The following is a 19,628-nucleotide window of genomic DNA, read 5'->3' on the forward strand; positions in this document are numbered from 1 at the left end:
CTCCTGGTGGTGGATTTTCTTCCTTCCTAGTCCGGTCCTTAGGTTGGTGGTCTTCCTTCCTGGTCCGGTCCTTGGCTCCTAGCCTTCGGTCGCGACTAGCGCTTCCTCAGGCGGTTTCCCTTGGTGGCGGTGTTGTCCTCCTTCCTTGGTCGGTCCTGGCTCTTGTCCCCTGTGGTAGAAGGTTAGCCGGCGCCCGACCGTATAGGCCCTTAAAAGGACCTTAAGCAAAGGAGAATAGACTGCCTCCCTCCTCCAGGTGGTGGACTTCCTTCCTTCCTAGTCTGGTCCTTAGGCTGGTGGTCTTCCTTCCTTGTCCGGTCCTTGGCTCCTAGCCTTCGGTCGCGACTAGCGCTTCCTCAGGCGGTTTCCCTTGGTGGCGGTGTTGTCCTCCTTCCTCGGTCGGTCCTTGCTCTTGTCCCCTGTGGAAGAAGGTTAGTCGGCGACCGACTGTGTAGGCCCTTAAAAGGACCTTAAGCAAAGGAGATTGGTGGTAGGTGGGTTAGCCCTGAGAGGGACTCTCCCTCCTTGGCACGCCTTGGCGGCTGTCCTCGGTTGCGGCAAGCGCTTCCTCGGACGGAACCTCCTTGGCGGGTGTTGTCCTCTCTTCTTGACGCGGGTCGTCGACGGTACGCTCGCCTCCTTGCCGCTGTCCCTCGATGAGGTGCTCCTCGGTGGTCCTCTCGGCGAAGTCTCCCTCGATGATCCACGAACTGCTGCTCTGACCCTGACAAAGGTGTCTCCCTTTCTAATAAGACGAGTTCTGTCGGCAGCGATACCCGGTGACTTAGAATCGGCCAAAAAATTAAGGGATGGATCACTGTTAATTAAAACCAGCAACGAAAAACAAAGCGAAAAGTTATTGAAAATGACAAAATTTAACGAAATACCCGTTAAGGTCCAGGTGCACCAAACACTCAATACATGTCGGGGAGTCATTTCGCATTAGGACCTGCTCTACGTCTCTGAAGATGAGATAAAGAGTGAGATCGCGTCTCAGGGTGTAATAGACTGCCGCCGTCTTAAGACAAAGAGGAACGGTGAGCTGATCAACAGCACGTCCGTCATCCTCGCTTTCTGTCGTGACAAACTTCCTGATAAGGTCTATGTGGGATACGAATCTGTTTCCGTAAGGCCATTCATTCCTAGCCCCATGCGGTGTTTCCAATGCCAGCGTTTCGGCCACATCGCTACTAGATGTGAGGGCAAGGCCACCTGCCCGCGCTGTGGCAAAGAGAAACACGAAGGTGACGCGTGCAACTCTGAACCAACCTGTGTGAATTGCGAGGGATCACATCCGGTTTACTCTCGAGATTGCCCCAAGATGAGAGAAGAGAAAAAAATAAAGGAGATAAAAACAGTGGAAAAGCTGCCATATAATGAAGGCCGGAAAAAATATAGAACACTCATCGTGCCTACGTTCTCCCGTTCGTATGCTGCCGTAGTAGATAGTGAGAAAAATAATAATACAGACCCCCGCACGGGGGGAAGAGAGTAATCTCTTCCTTTGGGGAGCCGCGCCCCCACGGACCCGAGCCCACCGAGGAGACAAGCTCGTTAAAAAACCCCGTCGTTCGCTCGGATAGTGTCCAGACAGCATGTGACTGCTGTTCTGAGTAGCCGTAACATCTGGCGTCCAGAATCACCCACGTGTTTGCCGTGCGTGGAGACCCGTACAAGGGGGAGAAGGGGATCCTGGTGGGTGAGTTCTCCGGCACCCAGCTGGGCGTCGGAAACCCGGTATGGTCCGGAATTCAATACCCCACTTCGGCCCTGGATTCCCCGAAAAACGGGCGGCCGAGAAGAGCCCAGCTCGGTCAATCGGCTCCTGGCGGCTGGGGAGCTTGGCGGCTCCTTCCGAGCGTACGCCAGGACGGGTTAGTGCTGGAGATATGGGGGTCTCCGTAGGGCGGCCGAAGGCGTGTGGGTTCGGAGGGCCCCCGCGCTGGAGGTTCTAACCCGAAAGAGGCCTCCTATCGAAGGTTCCTATATCCCTTGGGTAGCCCTGGCGACCACACCGGATCTCGGTGTGGCGTCCCGAATGTGTGGCTCCGTGGTGGGTGGGGAGCCCAGGGGACGAATTTTGTACGAGCGTATGGATAATAACTTCTTACCTCCAACAAAAAGATCCCGTCCGGAAACGAATGGGGGAGAAATGAAAATAATAAATTTCTTATAATGAAATGTCAGAAGGAAGGGGAAACACTAAAAAAAGTGTCCCCTTTCTTAATTCGTAAAGTCCTCTCTGCTACGGTCCCAGGTGATATAAAATCGGCCAAAAAGTTACGGGATGGATCCCTTTTGATCGAAACGGCAAACCAGGCGCAAAGTGAGAAGGTTCTCAACATGAAACTGATGCACGACATCCCAGTGACAGTGGAGGTTCACCGAACCCTGAACACTTGTCGGGGAGTTATAAGCCATTTCGACCTACTATATGTGGACGCTGACGAAATCAAACAAGAGATGGCATCCCAGGGAGTGTGCGACGCTCGTCGGATGACAACGAAACGGAATGGAGAAATAGTAAACACCACCTCTGTAGTGCTTACATTTACGTGTGACCGGCTCCCTGACAAAGTGTTCATAGGGTATGAATCAGTTCCCGTGCGACCATTCATACCAGCCCCGATGCGCTGTTTCCAGTGCCAAAAATTCGGCCACATCGCAACGCGATGTGAGGGCAAGGACAAGTGCCCGCGTTGCGGCAAGGACAAGTACGATGGGGACAAATGTGCTGAAGCGGCCTGCTGCGTGAATTGCGAGGGTACGCACGCGGCTTATTCTCGCGATTGCCCGAAAATGAAAGAGGAACGGAAGATTATGGAAATTGAAACTGTGGATAAAATATCTTACCTAGAGGCAAGGAAAAAGTTCAAAGCCCTTAGTGCCCCCTCTTTCTCGCGTTCCTTTGCCGCAATCGCCTCCGCTCCAGTTAAGAAGTGCACCATTTCTACACAGACGGAACCTGAAAAGCAGATAGATGTATTAAAAAAAAAACGAATGCGAGTAACAGCAACAATAAAAAAAACACCCCTAACACTTCCGTAGTGTCTCCCAAAAATACAGCAAAGAAAACAACCAGAAAACCTGACCAGCGAGAGAAAACTCCCTCTCCTGGTCCCTCCGGCAAAGGTATGGAACCGATGCAGGAGGACATAGACGAAGACCTCTGTATTTCGGACACAGAGATCGTAAAAGTCAGGAATAAGGGAAGGAAAAGTCGCTTGAAGCGATGATTCCACAGATTTCCGGGCTAATGCTGCTCCAAGTTTAAATATTTACATCTTTTTTTTCTGTTTTTATCTTTCACCTTTTTTAAACCTTTTTATGGCTTTTATATTACAATGGAATTGTAATGGATGTTATCGGCATAAGGAGGAGCTGGCTGTTTTAATAAATGATTTTAACCCTTTATGTATATGTCTACAAGAAACGCATTTTAAATCGACAGACCAGGGAATTTTAAAGGGATATAGTGTGACTAGGTTGGATGACTTGAGTGGGCGACGAGCCCAAGGTGGTGTAGCAAAAGCGGTCCGGGATACCCTACACACCTTCCGTGTGCGGCTAACCACCCCATTCCAGGCTGTGGCCGTCACCGTCCATGCACCCATGGAGGTAACGCTGTGCAACGTGTACCTCCCGGAAGATGCTCCGGTAAATGACAATAACCTTCAAGCCCTCATACGTCAATTGCCGCGACCCTATATTTTATTGGGCGACTTTAACGCTCATGATCCTCTGTGGGGCGGCCATTCTGCCCAACGCAACAGAAGGGGACGGATTTTAAGCAGCTTTTTCCGAGATTTTAACCTCTTTTTATTGAACAATGGCGAGAGGACACGCTTTAACTCCTTTAACGGAGAATATTCCTCCATTGATTTGTGCTTATGCACGAGCAGCATTTTTACAAGACTGAAACTGTCTGTCCATACGGATCTCTGTGGTAGTGACCACTTCCCGATTTTAATTAAATCTGACGAGATTAACAATACGAATTTTATCCGCAAGGGCAACTGGATTGTCCACAAAGCCGACTGGTCTATTTTTAGAAATTCTTTTAATTTCACGTACGATGCTCTTCGGGGCGGAACAAAGAACGTTGAGGTGCTAACCGCTAGCATAGTGGACGCAGCGAAACGTAGTGTCCCCTTATCTAAGGGCGCAATCCGTCGACCAGCGGTACCATGGTGGAATGAGGAATGCGCCGAAGCTATTAAGAAACGGAAACGTGCCCTCCGTATTTTTAATAAGTTTCCAACTGTCTCTAATCTTGCCTCCTTTCGACGACTCAGAGCAAAGGCCCGACTAATTATAAAGGAGTCAAAGAAGGCCTCCTGGATAAATTATGTATCCTCCATCAACCACAGGACTCCACTTGCACAGGTATGGCGTAAGGTGAGGAGCATTTCGGGTAGCAGCCAGCATCTAGGTATATCCTTCCTAGAAGTCGAAGGAAAGGTTATCACTTCTCCAGCTGCGATAGGGAACGTATTCGCCCAATTACTCGCCAAAGTGAGCAGCGACGAATGCTATGAACCTTCTTTTGCGATCCTCAAGAAAAGGCTCGAGAACGTCCCTATATCCTTTATGGAGCCTAAAACAACGGCAGACTACAATATGCCATTTACCATTTGGGAGCTGAAATCTGCCATCCAAGACTCCCACGACACGTCCCCAGGACCCGACGAGATCCACAATGCCTTCCTCCGAAATCTATCGGAATCGGCGTTGCTAGAAATCCTTGAAACTTTTAATCAGCTCTGGGCCAATGGGGATTTTCCTCCGTCCTGGCGGGAGTCCGTCATTGTTCCCATCCCAAAACATGGAAAAGACCGAGCTGATCCGAATTCTTACCGGCCGATTTCTCTCACCAGCTGCCTGTGCAAGTTAATGGAGCGAATGGTAACTCGACGTCTCATTTGGTGGCTGGAGCTTCGAAAACTCCTCTCTAGGATACAATGCGGATTCAGACGGAACCGTTCCACAATGGACCACTTGGTTAGAATTGAAAATTTCATCCAAGAAGCCTTCCTTCTCCGCCAACACGTAGTCGGTGTATTTTTCGACTTAGAGAAGGCTTACGACCGGGTCTGGCGACGTAAGATTCTACGCGTATTACGCGAGTGGGGTTTTAGAGGCTGTTTGCCCATTTTTATACAAAAATTTTTAACCAACCGTGTTTTTAAAGTAAGGACGGGACAGTTGTTGTCAAATTTTTACCCTCTTGACAACGGAGTTCCCCAAGGCTCCGTTCTGAGCGTGACGTTGTTCGCTATTGCGATCAACGACATAGCTCACTGCATCAAGGAGCCAGTGTTAGGGTCACTGTTTGTGGATGATCTCGCGATTTTCTGCAGATCATCTAGGGTCGTGAATGCATCGCGGATGGCGCAACTCACCATTAATAAACTTCACAAATGGACCCAAAATAACGGCTTCCTTTTCTCTTTGGAGAAAACAAAGTGCGTTCACTTTTCTCGCACTCGGGGCGTGCATGTAAATCCCACGTTACACCTAGGTGGTAGAAACCTCCCATTTGTGGAATCAGTCCGTTTTCTGGGGATGACCCTCGACCACAAACTCAACTGGAAGGAGCACATTAATTCTGTCAAGGTAAACTGTTTGAAGTCTTTGAACATTTTAAAGTTTTTAAGCCACGCATCTTGGGGAGCAGACAGCACCACCTTAATTTTACTTTACCGCACACTGGTGCGGTCGAAATTAGACTACGGCTCATTCGTGTATGCGTCCGCTCGCGAGACGTATTTGAAAGCACTTAATTCAGTGCACAACGCAGGTCTGCGACTATGCACTGGGGCGTTTAGGACCAGCCCGATTCCCAGTATATATACCGACGCAGGCGAGCCTCCTCTATGCTACCGAAGGACCTGGCTTCTTTGTAGCTACGTTTCCAAAATGTTAGCAATGACGAGTCACCCATGTTATAGTTTACTTTTTAAACCCCGTTTTATTAATGTTTTTAACCGAAGGACTAAAGCAACCAGACCAGTAAGCGTTCGTTTTAACGATTTTATTCGCGGATGCGAATTCACGCTACCTGAAGTGTATCCTGTTTCATTCTCGGAACACCCCCCTTGGATCACTCCCACTCCGGTGGTGAATATTCTTTCACGATCTCGACCGAAGTCTTCCACAACTCCCTCGGAGTACCAGCGTTCGTTTGCCATGTTCCGATGGAATCACCCCAACCTTACCCCCGTTTACACTGACGGTTCGAAAGATAACTCTGCTTGTGCATGTGCAGTGTTCTCCCCTATCCACGGGAACATCAGAGCAAAGCTTCACCCGATGTGCAGTGTGTACACGGCGGAGCTTTATGCCATAAGGACAGCTCTAGAAGCCCTAGGTGACCACGGCGGCTCCTTTGTCATATGCACTGACTCCAGGAGCTCGCTACAAGCCATCTCTGGCTTCTCACCCGTGCACCCGATCGTGCAAGAAATACACTCTCTCCTGCTGACCCTTTCGAGAAAGGGTTTGAATATCCATTTTCTGTGGGTACCGGGACATGAGGGGATAGCCGGGAATGAGATAGCAGACGCTATGGCCAAGGAAGCTCTGAATAACGAAGTTCTTGTCTCAACGCTGGTTCCCCACGAGGACTTACGAGCATCTCTAAGAAACGTGGTATTTGGAAAATGGAGGGAGTCATGGAGGATTCTAAATAATAACAAGCTCCGTGGCATCAAGGACATGGTAGCAGCGTGGCCCTCCTCAGCTCGTAGTAATCGGAGAGAGGAAGTAGTACTTACACGATTGAGGATAGGGCACAGCCCCCTGACCCATGCGTATCTCTTTACTGAAGAGAAGGAACCTCCCCAATGTGGGGATTGTAAATGTCCATTAAGTATTAGACACATCATGCTAGATTGTGTTAAGTACCGCGAAGCGCGAAGACGAAATAATCTAGGGGGAGACCTAAAAACCCTTTTAGGAGACCACCCTACCAACTTAATCTGTACATTTCGGTTTCTCAGAGAAATAAACATTTTTAATAAAATCTAATTATGTACACTTTCAACGAAGACATCAGATGCAGTAGATTACTTTATACATAACTTTTGTAATTAAATAGCACTGTAGTGGTGCAAAATGACCTTGCCGTCGACGCACCCTAAATCCAAATACTACTACTACTACTAGCACAGTAGTGGTGCAAAATGACCTTGCCGTCGACGCACCCTAAATCCAAATACTACTACTACTACTACTAATAATAATACAGACACGCAAGAGGAAAATAAGGCTACCAAGCCGGCAACTAAGAAGGGCAAACCGCCGGAAAAAAGGATGCTAGTCAGGGCTCTTCAAAGAAGAACGCAAACACAACACCCACCGTGGCCACGCAAAGCAGGCGTGGAAAATCTCAGTCCCCGGGTCCATCTGGTTCGCCTACGCGTAGCCAACCAGTCTATGGAAGAAGATGAATATATTTCTGAGTCAGAAATCATCCGGGCGACGGCTAAGGAGAGAAGACGCATTAAGCGTTGACTCTCCCTCTGGCAATTTTAAATTAATTTATCTATGTATTTAATTTATTTTTATCAATTTTTAATGGCTTTTATCATACAGTGGAACTGTAATGGTTTTTATCGGCATAAGGAGGAGCTAGACATTTTTATCAGAGATTTTAACCCGTCCTGTATATGTTTGCAGGAAACACGTTTTAAGGACACGGACAAGGGATATTTAAAACATTTTAACGCTTTTAGACTGGACGATACCAGCGGCCAACGAGCCCATAGTGGAGTGGCGGTTTTTGTTCGGGAGGGAATTTACACCTCCAGAATAAATCTTAACACACCTTTCCAAGCGGTAGCGGTGACGGTGCACGCTCCCGAGGCGATAACGGTGTGCAACGTTTACCTGCCGGAGGGTGCACCCGTCACCCGTTTTAATCTAGAATCCCTTGTTCACCAGCTACCTCAGCCTTTTATCATATTCGGAGATTTTAATGCTCACGATCGTCTATGGTGAAGCATCCCGGGACAGTGACCGCAGGGGACGTATTTTATCAAGTTTTATTAGTGACTTTAACCTATTTTTACTCAATGGCGAGAAAACCCGTTTTAACTCTTATAGCGGCGATTTCTCATCCATTGCCTTGTGTGTTTTATCGACTGGTTTTGGTCAATAAACTCAAACTCTCTGTGCATAAGGATCTTAGTGGGAGCGATCACTTTCCCCTTTTAATCAAAAGGAAGCAATATTTTGACCCCGATTTAGTAGACCAGGCCGTTAGACTGTCCGGAAAGCTGATTGGCATCGTTTTAACTCAACTTTTAACTTCGTGTGGGATAAAAACGACTGTGTAACAAACGTAAATCTTTTGACGTCCAGCATTATTCCAGCCGCCGAAATTAGCATACCACGATCTCGAAGCATCCTTCCAAGAAATGCGGTGCCATGGTGGAATGAAACCTGCGCAGAAACCATTAAAAAACGTAAGAAAGCTCTCCGAATTTTCAACAAGTATCCTACAGCAAATAATCTCTCCGCTTTTCGGCGACTGAGAGCGAAAGCGTGTCAGGTAATAAAGGACGCAAAGAGGACTTCTTGGATGAATTTTGTCTCCGGTGTCAACCACAGGACTCCACTTGCACAGGTATGGCGTCTGGTGAGGAGCATATTTGGTAGCAGCCAGCATCTAGGTATATCCTTCCTAGAAGTCGAAGGAAAGGTTATCACTTCTCCAGCTGCGATAGGGAACGTATTCGCCCAATTACTCGCCAAAGTGAGCAGCGACGAATGCTTTGAACCTTCTTTTGCGATCCTCAAGAAACGGCTCGAGAACGTCCCTATATCCTTTAAGGAGCCTAAAACAACGGCAGACTACAATATTCCATTTACCATTTGGGAGCTGAAATCTGCCATCCATGACTCCCACGACACGTCCCCAGGACCCGTCGAGATCCACAATGCCTTCCTCCGAAATCTATCGGAATCGGCGTTGCTGGAAGTCCTTGAAACTTTTAATCAGCTCTGGGCCAATGGTGATTTTCCTCCGTCCTTGCGGGAGTCCGTCATTGTTCCTATCCCAAAACATGGAAAAGACCGAGCTGATCCGAATTCTTACCGGCCGATTTCTCTCACCAGCTGCCTGTGCAAGTTAATGGAGCGAATGGTAAATCGACGTCTCATTTGGTGGCTGGAACGTCGAAAACTTCTCTCTAAGATACACTGCGGATTCAGGCGGAACCGTTCCACCATGGACCACTTGGTTTGAATTGAAAATTTCATCCAAGAAGCCTTCCTTCTCCGCCTACACGTAGTCTGTGTATTCTTCGACTTAGAGAAGGCTTACGACCGGGTCTGGCGACGTAAGATTCTACGCGTGTTACGCGAGTGGGGTTTTAGAGGCTGTTTGCCCATTTTTATACAAAATTTTTTAACCAACCGTGTTTTTAAAGTAAGGACGGGACAGTTATTATCAAATTTTTACCCTCTTGACAACGGAGTTCCCCAAGGCTCCGTTTTGAGCGTGACGCTGTTCGCTATTGCGATCAACGATATATATTTCAAATTCACATCCACGCAGGTCGCCACAGGCGAATATACATTCATAATAATATATAATAGAAATTGAAACAAAGGGATAGAAACATAAATACAGGACGATGACACTGTGGCGTGGAGATGGAATGAAGGCCGAAAACACATGGAAAAAAGTTCATGGTGAACTTGCATGGAGGTTAAAAATAAGTTAAAATGTTAGCGGTACCCACAACGAATAGATTGCACTGACGTATTGAACTTCAAGTGATACTATAACTATTAATTGTTTTCACACAGACTAAGGTAGCCTGTGATAATAGGAACTCAAAAAGTAAATACCCCAGGAAACATGCAATGAAAACAGAGCCAGGTAAACTTTTCTAACATTTATTTAACAATTTTCCTCTCCTCCATGGCAATTTTCTTTGCCTTCATTGCTAGCTTCTGCTCCTCAATTAAAAGTTTTCTTGACATCAACTCTAACTTCTTCTCCTTCAGCTCCAACCTCTTCTGCTCCTCCAGCTTCTTCTCCTCCCGCTTCTTCTCCTTCCGCTTCTTCTCCTTCCGCTTCTTCTCCTTCCGCTTCTTCTCCTTCCGCTTCTTCTCCTTCTCCTCTCGTCGCTTCCTCCTCTCCTCATCCCTCTTTTCTTCCCTCTCCTTATCCCTCTTTTCTTCCCTCTCCTTATCCCTCTTTTCTTCCCTCTCCTTCAACTCCACCCTCACGTTCCGCCACTCCCCCAGCAGCTCCTCCAACACCCCCTCCACCTTCCTCTTCTTGCTGGTCCCTGAACAGGTCAAATACAAAAATGTGGAATTAAGGCTCAAATCTCACCCACGAAAAGATTCCCAATAAACTTGACAATCTACAACAACCACTTTTGATTTGATGTCTTGAAATATGCTTGGCACACCGAGAACAGCATGGCAAAGCTGTTATAACAGGAACACATTTGTTGTACCATTAAGTAAAGCAAAATAACTAATTAATAATTAAAATGATAAAATAATTTCAGTACAAACTAAATCATATGCAAATAGCCATTAAATATTAAACATTTGCTTACAAATAGAAAATCTAGGAATTTGTTTGTTATAGATACTATGATGTAAGCTCCATTTCTTTAATTACTTGGTGATGGAAAGTCAGAAGATTAGTAGTTGATCTGCCTTTCGTTAATCCATGTTATTCAGGTCTTATACTTAAAGAAGACGTTACATTATCAATGACTAAGGACTCAAATATTTGTGCTTTTATTCATTGTTTGGCAGTTGGACAATAATTACGAATGGAACTTATATTGCTTGACTTGAGCATTATAACAATACATGCTAATTTATAGAAGACTTGATGAGCTATGTAAAAAGAATGAAGTTACCAGGACTCGTCGTCAAATTTTTAGGAGGTGGTGGACCCTCACTTCCTGCAGTGGCAGGAGCATCCACCCATGCCTTCTCTCCGAAGATGCTATCCATTACCTGTGAAGGTTCAGAAGCAGTTAATGATGAAGTCTTACACAATCATTACAACAAAAATAAAGTCACAACGTGAGCTCACCTCTAAGTATCGCCAATAGCACGATCCATTGCCAGGCTTCGCTTTCCTCGTCCTCACCTCCTTGTATGTGCGCTTGAGGCCACTGATCTTTGCCTGGCATTGGCGACCAGTGGCCGCTAGTCCTGCTTTTGAGGAAATAGCTTCTCCTATTTCCTCCCACACCTTATCATGACGCTTGCTACGGAAGGCACCCTCCTTCTCCCTATAAACTTCAAGGAGAAGCAGGGTGTCTTCGTGGCTCCAGGAGCATCCCAGGTTTTCTGGGAATGAAAGAAAATAGCCAGTATGAAAATACACTTTCCATAAAACAAATTATATATCACAGGTCAAAGGAAAATATCATTGACTTCAAGTAGGTATGGGGAAGAAGAGACAAATATCACAATAGGTATGTCTAGTATTCCTTGTATGCTTTTTTTTTAAGTAAGTACCTTTTATTGGTGGGCGAAGAGCCCAAGGTGGTGTAGCAATAGCGGTCCGGGATACCCTACACACCTCCCGTGTGCGGCTAACCACCCCATTCCAGGCTGTGGCCGTCACCGTCCATGCATCCATGGAGGTAACGCTGTGCAACGTGTACCTCCCGGAAGATGCTCCGGTAAATGACAATAACCTTCAAGCCCTCATACGTCAATTGCCGCGACCCCATATTTTATTGGGCGACTTTAACGCTCATGATCCTCTGTGGGGCGGCCCTTCTGCCCAACGCAACAGAAGGGGGCGGATTTTAAGCAGCTTTTTCCGAGATTTTAACCTCTTTTTATTGAACAATGGCGAGAGGACACGCTTTAACTCCTTTAACGGAGAATATTCCTCCATTGATTTGTGCTTATGCACGAGCAGCATTTTTACAAGACTGAACCTGTCTGTCCATACGGATCTCTTTGGTAGTGACCACTTCCCGATTTTAATCAAATCTGACGAGATTAACAATACGATTTTTATCCGCGAGGGCAACTGGATTGTCCACAAAGCCGACTGGTCTGTTTTTAAAAATTCTTTTAATTTCACGTACGATGCTCTTCGGGGCGGAACAAAGAACGTTGAGGTGCTAACCGCTAGCATAGTGGACGCAGCGAAACTTAGTGTCCCCTTATCTAAGGGCGCAATCCGTCGACCAGCGGTACCATGGTGGAATGAGGAATGCGCCGAAGCTATTAAGAAACGGAAACGTGCCCTCCGTATTTTTAATAAGTTTCCAACTGTCTCTAATCTTGCCTCCTTTCGACGACTCAGAGCAAAGGCCCGACTAATTATAAAGGAGTCAAAGAAGGCCTCCTGGATAAATTATGTATCCTCCATCAACAACAGGACACCACTAAATCAGGTCTGGAACAAGGTGAGGGCTATATCGGGAGCACGGCATGTTCACGGCGTTTCGTGCCTTGTATTTCAAGGTGTGACATTTCACACACCGAAAGAGATATGCGACGTTCTCGGGGAAGCGTTTGCCAAGACCAGCAGCGACGAGAACTACTCAGCAACCTTCCTGTCTATTAGGGAACGCTCCCCACACTTGAACTTCACCGAATCGCACGCAGCAGCCGGATACAATGATCTTTTTTCCTTATGGGAACTGAAGTCCGCCATAGCGGATTCCAAAGACACCGCGCCAGGAGTGGACGGTGTCCTAAACATATTTCTTCGGAATATACCGGAGAACGCGTTGATGGATATTCTCCATACCCTCAATCAAATTTGGGTTGAGGGAAGCTTCCCTACAGCGTGGCGGGAATCCGTAGTTGTCCCTATCCCCAAACAAGGAAAGGATAAAACAGACCCAAATAATTATAGGCCAATATCCTTGACCAGTTGTCTATGCAAGACCATGGAAAGAATGGTGAACCGTCGGCTCGTTTGGTGGTTGGAGCGTCGGAACCTTCTTTCCAATATCCAGTGTGGTTTCAGGCGAGGTAGATCCACCACAGACCACCTCGTGAGAACCGAAAATTTTATCCAAGAGGCTTTCCTTCTGGGCCAGTATGTCATAGCCGTGTTCTTCGATCTGGAGAAGGCGTATGACCGAGTCTGGCGCCAGAAGATTCTGAATACGTTACACGAGTGGGGCCTAAGAGGAAATCTCCCAATTTTTATCAAACATTTTTTAGCAGACCGTGTTTTTAAAGTAAGAATAGGTAATCATTTATCCGGACCTTTTACACAACATAATGGGGTACCACAAGGCTCTGTACTCAGCGTCACACTCTTCGCCATTGCGATAAATGACGTTACAGAATGCGTCAGAACACCAGTGATGGGCTCCTTATTCGTGGACGACTTGGCCATTTTCTGTCGATCGTCCACAATTGCCAGTGCCGCACGGGTCAGCCAGCTGACCCTTAACAGACTTGGGGAATGGTCGAATCGAAGTGGATTTCGTTTTTCCGCTGAAAAAACGAAATGTGTCCACTTCCATCGTAAGCGGGCACAAGTTCCTCCACCAGAACTTCGCCTGAGCGGCCGAATGCTACCTTATACGGATTCAGCCCGCTTTCTGGGTTTGATTTTTGACCGCCGCCTTAATTGGCGTGAGCACATTGAGTTTTTAAAAAACAAATGTTTGAAAGTTTTAAATATCCTGCGATATCTATGTAATTACTCGTGGGGTGCCGATCGCTCCACGATGCTTTTATTGTATAGAGCATTGGTGCGCTCGAAATTAGACTATGGATGTTTTGTCTACTCCTCTGCCCTTGAAAGCTATTTGAGACCTTTGAACACGGTTCACAATGCGGGGCTTCGATTGGCAACTGGAGCTTTCAGGACTTCTCCGGTCTTGAGTGTTTACTCAGATTCTGGGGAGCCCCCGTTGACTGCACGCCTAAACATCCTAATGTGCAACTATGTTGCTAAAATTCTAACAATGAGAGGGCACCCTAGTTTTAATATTATTTTTAACCCACGCTTTATAAATATTTTTAACAGGCGGCCTAGGGCAACTAGACCCCTAAGTATTACTTTTAATAATTTTATCCTGGACAGTGAGTTTATACTCCCAGAAGTTTACCCCATTGGGAATTCGGATAATGCACCTTGGCAGGTACCTTTTCCACAAGTCAGGTTTGTCCTCCACAAAAATCAAAAATCTTTGACAACTGCCGCGGAATACCAGCATAGCTTCAAGGAAGTAATGCACCGCCACCCCGACTTCATTCCTGTTAACACGGACGGATCGAAGTCGGAGCGTGCGTGTGGGTGTGCAGTGATCTCGTCTCACCATGGAACCCTCAAGGCCAAGCTCAGTCCGCTGTGTAGCGGCTATACGGTAGAACTGTTCGCCATAAAGATGGCTCTGGATAGTATTAAGTGTAGCAACGCGTCCTTTATGGTCTGCAGCGACTCCATGAGCGCCCTACAGTCCATTTCCAGTTTTTCTCCCAGTCACCCAATCGTCCAGGAAATTCAAAATAGACTACTTTCCCTTGCTCAAAAAAAAGTGAAAATCCGTTTTCTGTGGGTTCCTGGACATGTGGGTATTGCTGGAAATGAGAAGGCCGACTCGGCCGCGAAGGCAGCCAGCGAGGACGACGTTGCTGATTCTGTGCTGGTTCCATATGAAGATTTGAAGGCGACCACAAAAAGGATAGCCTTAGAAAAGTGGAAAGAGACTTGGCGCTCTCTTACCGGAAATAAACTGCGCGCAATCAAGCCGGTAATTTCAGCGTGGCCCACGTCTGTCAGGAGGAACCGCAGGGAGGAGGTCGCAATCGCACGATTGAGAATTGGGCACTGCGCTCTGACCCACTCGTACCTCTTCACCGAAGAGAGAATTCCACCCCTATGTGATGTTTGCGACTCTCCCATTACCATGAGACATCTCCTGACTGAATGTGAGAAATACCGCTCTGTGCGCCATCGGCTGAACATCGGAGGAGACCTAGGGCACATCCTAGGAGACGACCCTGATAGTGTCAGCCGAGTGATAAAGTTTTTAATAGAGACCGGGCTAATTAACAGTGTTTAAATTCCAACCTTTTTATAATTTGACAACCCATTTTATTTCTAAACTTTTATGAATGTTTAAATGTTTTTTTTAATGCATCTTGTAAAATTTTTGTTTTTATAGATTGTCTGTGGTGCAAATGACCTTAGTTGTCGAGGCACCCTAAACACAAATACTACTACTACTACTGCCCTCTGACTCATGGCTTTCTTTTTACCGAAGAGAAGCAAGCTCCTCAATGTGATGAGTGTAGGTGCCCTTTAAGCATCCGACATATCTTGACAGAGTGCGACAAATACCGTGACGCGCGAACACGGTTCAATCTAGATGGGGACCTAGAATCTATTCTAGGAGACCACCCCACCAATCTAAGTAGTACAATTTTGTTTCTCAAGGAAATAGGTCTTTTCAATAAAATTTAAAAGCTTCCCTCTATTTTATGTAAACAAATTGCGTAGTAAAGATCCATTTATAAAGCGTCTTGAATCAAACGATTGAGTAGTGGTGCAAAATGACCTTGCCGTCGACGCACCCTTAATCTCAATTCTACCTACCTAACAAATCTCACCGGCGAAATCACGCTAACCACCAAGAGACACGACGAATGCCCAGTGGCAACTTCAGTTGCCAGCAAAGTTCCACAGTGTATAAATCACCTGCGCAATACACAAACACCGATATTTTCTCACAGTGGCATCACACATATATTAAGTATGCGCAAACCGCAACAGTGTTGAGAAATATGCACAATGTATCACGAGAAGCACGAGTGAACACTACAATGTCAACCTCCAAAATGACCACTTGGGTACCCTTCGCAGTCTCTCCCTCATAGATACCGTTAGCTTTAATGGCAGGGTAAGATGTTGACCTTGCTCAACAAAAGAGAGGGTAGGGAGCATAGAAAAGAAAGAATTGGGAGTTTACGACGAATATTGTTGGAGAAAATAATCTTCAAAAACGAGCAAAAGTGTTGGCAACTTAGGTTTGCAATTGGCACTAATGGGTTAAGAACATCTAGTAGCTCTGATTTTTCTTTAGAGCAATGAAGGAGGTCACAATTAAAGTCACCAGTGACAAATAGTAGTGGTTTGTAAAACGAGTTGTAAACATTTATCAGCATGCTGGTAAATTGATCAAGAAACACATTGAAATTACCACTTGGAGAACGATATACAGTTGAAAAATAATACTTGAGTCGAAAAATTGGACCTTGGTCATTCTACATTCAAACACCTGTTCAACATTGAGATAGCTATAAGGGAAGGTAACGGAGCAATAGCTTAAGTTAACAGAAATAAGAATTAAAACCACCATATTTAGTGTGGATCGGCAGAAAGCATCAGATACAACATTTCCGGGTAGCTGGAATGAGTCGAGTTCGTTAGCCGTGAACCAATGCTCATTAATACAAATCACATCAGGCTGGTGTTGAGAAATAAGCACTTCCATTTCAAGTAGCCTGTTCCTAAGGCACTGAATATTAATCTGAAGGACGTTCAGATTTCTATTTAACTCGCCGGCAAATTTGGTTGAGGTTTGGACAAATTCCCCAATAAACATATTTAGGCCAAAAATCAGGAGTTAGGGAGCCGCGCCCCCACGGACCCGAGCCCACCGAGGAGACAGCCTCGTTAAAAATCCCCCTGATACGACTAGGGTAGCGTCCGGACAGTCATGTGGGCATGAATGTCTGAGAGAGGCGATACCATCTTGCCTTAGCCCACCCACGTGTTTGCCGTGCGTGGCGACCCGTTTCGTAGGGAACGAGGATCCTGGTGGCTGAGGGGACATCCTCTTGCCCCGTTCACATTACCATCATTCCTTAACCAGCGTAAGATGACGTCAGAACCAACGCGCGTTCACACTTACCATGGTTAGACACTGGCGACATCTGATGAATGGTAAGTAAGTCCAAGTAAAAAAAATGAAATGACAGGTGCGAATAATTTGATTTGGCGGGAAGTAGGTAGTAACGCTGATAACATTGAAAATCGCATCATGGATGTTGAGGAAATTGTTGCGGTTATTGCGGTGATATATAATTTGTACGCCGAGTACATTAGAATTCGTGGCGATGGACTTGCCGTCCAGCGTCGTCGTGCATTGTTAATTGCTCCACTCTTGCGACGAATAAGGGAACGGGTGTACCGCAGGGTGTGGAAGTACGTCAACGCGCAATTCTTTTGGGAGAGAGATGTCACCCTCTGGCCCGAGGACAAGTTTCATTCGGTGTTCAGAATGGTCAGGGACACTTTTAATATGCTAAGTGTCGACCTTGGGCCGTGGTTGTCGAGGAGGGACAGCCGTTTACGGGAGGTAATTAGTGTAGAAAAGAGAATTGCCATCGCCATTTTCTTTTTGAAGTCAGGCGCTGACTACGGCACCATTGGCCTTACTTTCGGCGTGGGTAAAAGCACTGTGCACTCTATAGTCGAGGACTTTTGCACCGCAGTGCTCGCAGTATACATAGAAAAAATTCAGTTTCCGGAAACGGAGGAAGAGATGAGGAACAGTGCGGATGAATTCCTCACTAGGTGGCAATTCCCTGGAGTGCTAGGTGCTGTAGACGGTTGCCACATCCCCATCCGGACACCATCCAGAGATGGTGCCGATTACTTTAACTATAAAGGGTGGCATTCCATCATTTTGCTAGCAGTGGTTAGCAGTCGCTACCGGTAAGCATTGGCATTTTCTGGAACTGAATATTTCTTGGCTTGTCCGTTCTTCTGATGGGATGTTATAATTTTAGGTTCATCTTCACCCATGTTGGTTTCCCTGGTAGGGTTAATGACTCGGGGGTCCTGCGTGGAAGTTCCCTGTGGGACAAACTGACAGGCGGTGATATACCCCCCAATACCACCTTTTGGGGAATGGTGCATTTCCTCTTGCCGTCAGTTTACTGAAGCCTTATCAGGGGAATGTGGATGGAGAGCAGGACAATTTCAATTACCGGTAAGTGACCTCCCTGATCATATTTCCATGTGAGCGGCTATTCCATGGCATACCTTATTCATGTAATATGCATTTATCAATCTGTAACCTGTTATTTTTAACTATTTATGATAGTTTGTGATGAATATTTTATTTTACAAATTCGAAGGAAGTCCTTAAGTATTGTACGACTCTTTAACTAATTGAAGATACAGTCAGCATGGTAGATTGTAATCTGTAAACAGAATACCCAATTAACGGCAAGTTATTGCATCTACAGATTGTCAAGGGCGAGGATGGTGGTGGAGAATTCATTGGGCAGCCTGAAAGGGCGTTGGCGTGTTCTATTGAAGCAGATAGACACGGATGTGCCAAAAGCAGTTAAAATTATCAGCACCTGCTGCATTCTACACAACATCTGTGAGGAGCAGAGGGAGCTCTTCATGGGAGAGTGGGAGAATGAGGCGGAGATGATGGAAAACATTTACCCTCAACCCGATGCAAACCATCAGGGGATGGAGTATGTGGGTGGGATTGAAAAGGTTAAGTATAATGAGGCAGCTCACTTAACCTGATTGCTGCCACAATGAGGCAGCTCGCTGTGCAATCAATAGGGTGGTGGGTGGCTAATCGTGCTTATCCGTCCCTGCTTACTTTGGGTGAATGGTTTGCAGACTTAGTTTTGTGGGTACATGCATTGGAAGCTTGGGTTGGTGACTTTTTAGTCTGTATTATGCCTTTTATTGTACACTTTATGCTAACTAACTTCATTTATTTTTTTACTGTCATGTATAATTATTGTTGTCCTATGAAAAATATCTCTAAGTAGTGTGACGTTACGTCGTAAAATCTGGTTGATTTATCACGTAGGCCCAGACAAGGGAAATACTCCAACCGTCGGTCTCAAGCTGGATCAGGGAAAGACTCCACAAACAAGAAAAACAGCTCACAAGAAAAAGGTAGCCAAAAATAATTTACGAGTAATTACCGTTCGATATCTATTCAAAGTAGAGTATTCAAAAAATCAGAAGTATTACAGAAAACAATAATAGTAATTCATGATGCCAAAGGAAACATTACCAGCTAAAAACCAGCAGAATAATTGCACTAAATTTGCCATGTCTCACTAGACATGTGTCAACGACGACCCCACGAGCACAAGAGAGCTTGCCTATGCAGGACAAGACAGGATGTGAGGGGAGGGATTCTTCCAGGGAGTGGAGGGGTAGCCAGGTAGAATTCAACTACTGCCCCACTGATGCGTCACTGCCCCTGCAGAAACGGCCGCTCCGCAAAACACCATTCCCTGGTTTTGAGACAACAGCATACCAGCCAGAATTTTCCCCTCAACTTCTGGGTTGGAGACATCAGTTGAATCAGAGGGATATTCATTGGAACACATGGAGGGGAAGGAGATACTGGGGTGAGGTATTGGAGGGAGAGAGAGTTGTGATAGGACAATGGTAAAACTTCTCACTCCAAGTGCAATACTAAAGCCTTAGCACCGATTTCCCCTTGCTTGCCAAGGAGTAAGTATACCTCCGCAGTAGTCCTATATAAGTCTTGCATTGCAGGTAGGTTGGTTCGGGGCTGTTTCAGAGGCTGATTCCAGAGGCTGAGTTTCCAGAGGCAGGGTTTTCAGAGACAGGATTTTCCAGAGACAGGATTTTCCAGAGA

The 19,628-nt window shown here is 46.2% G+C and overlaps 1 protein-coding gene across 1 annotated transcript; it reads right to left on the reverse strand.

Annotated features, from left to right (window-relative positions):
- Positions 1 to 499: 499 nt before the first annotated feature.
- Positions 500 to 16,811, reverse strand: LOC124163021 (nucleolar protein 58-like). Its single transcript, XM_046539804.1, has 6 exons — positions 16,727 to 16,811; positions 11,075 to 11,334; positions 10,896 to 10,995; positions 10,243 to 10,304; positions 9,949 to 10,176; positions 500 to 724 (listed from the first exon to the last, which is right to left on the reverse strand). The coding sequence occupies exons 1-6, from the start codon at positions 16,809 to 16,811 to the stop codon at positions 500 to 502; spliced, it is 960 nt and encodes a 319-aa protein (XP_046395760.1).
- Positions 16,812 to 19,628: the final 2,817 nt, after the last annotated feature.

Source organism: Ischnura elegans, chromosome 7 (genome assembly GCF_921293095.1).
Source record: "Ischnura elegans chromosome 7, ioIscEleg1.1, whole genome shotgun sequence".
Classification (NCBI taxonomy): domain Eukaryota; kingdom Metazoa; phylum Arthropoda; class Insecta; order Odonata; family Coenagrionidae; genus Ischnura; species Ischnura elegans.

Bases quoted from the DNA above. Each gene is read 5' to 3' on its own strand.
- LOC124163021 (XM_046539804.1), bottom strand. From the start codon at position 16,811: ATGTCCCCTCAGCCACCAGGATCCTCGTTCCCTACGAAACGGGTCGCC. The intron at 11,335-16,726 runs GTATCGCCTCTC...TTTCATTCCCAG, and splicing joins GGGTGGGCTAAGGCAAGATG to AAAACCTGGGATGCTCCTGG. The intron at 10,996-11,074 runs GTGAGCTCACGT...GAACCTTCACAG, and splicing joins GCTATTGGCGATACTTAGAG to GTAATGGATAGCATCTTCGG.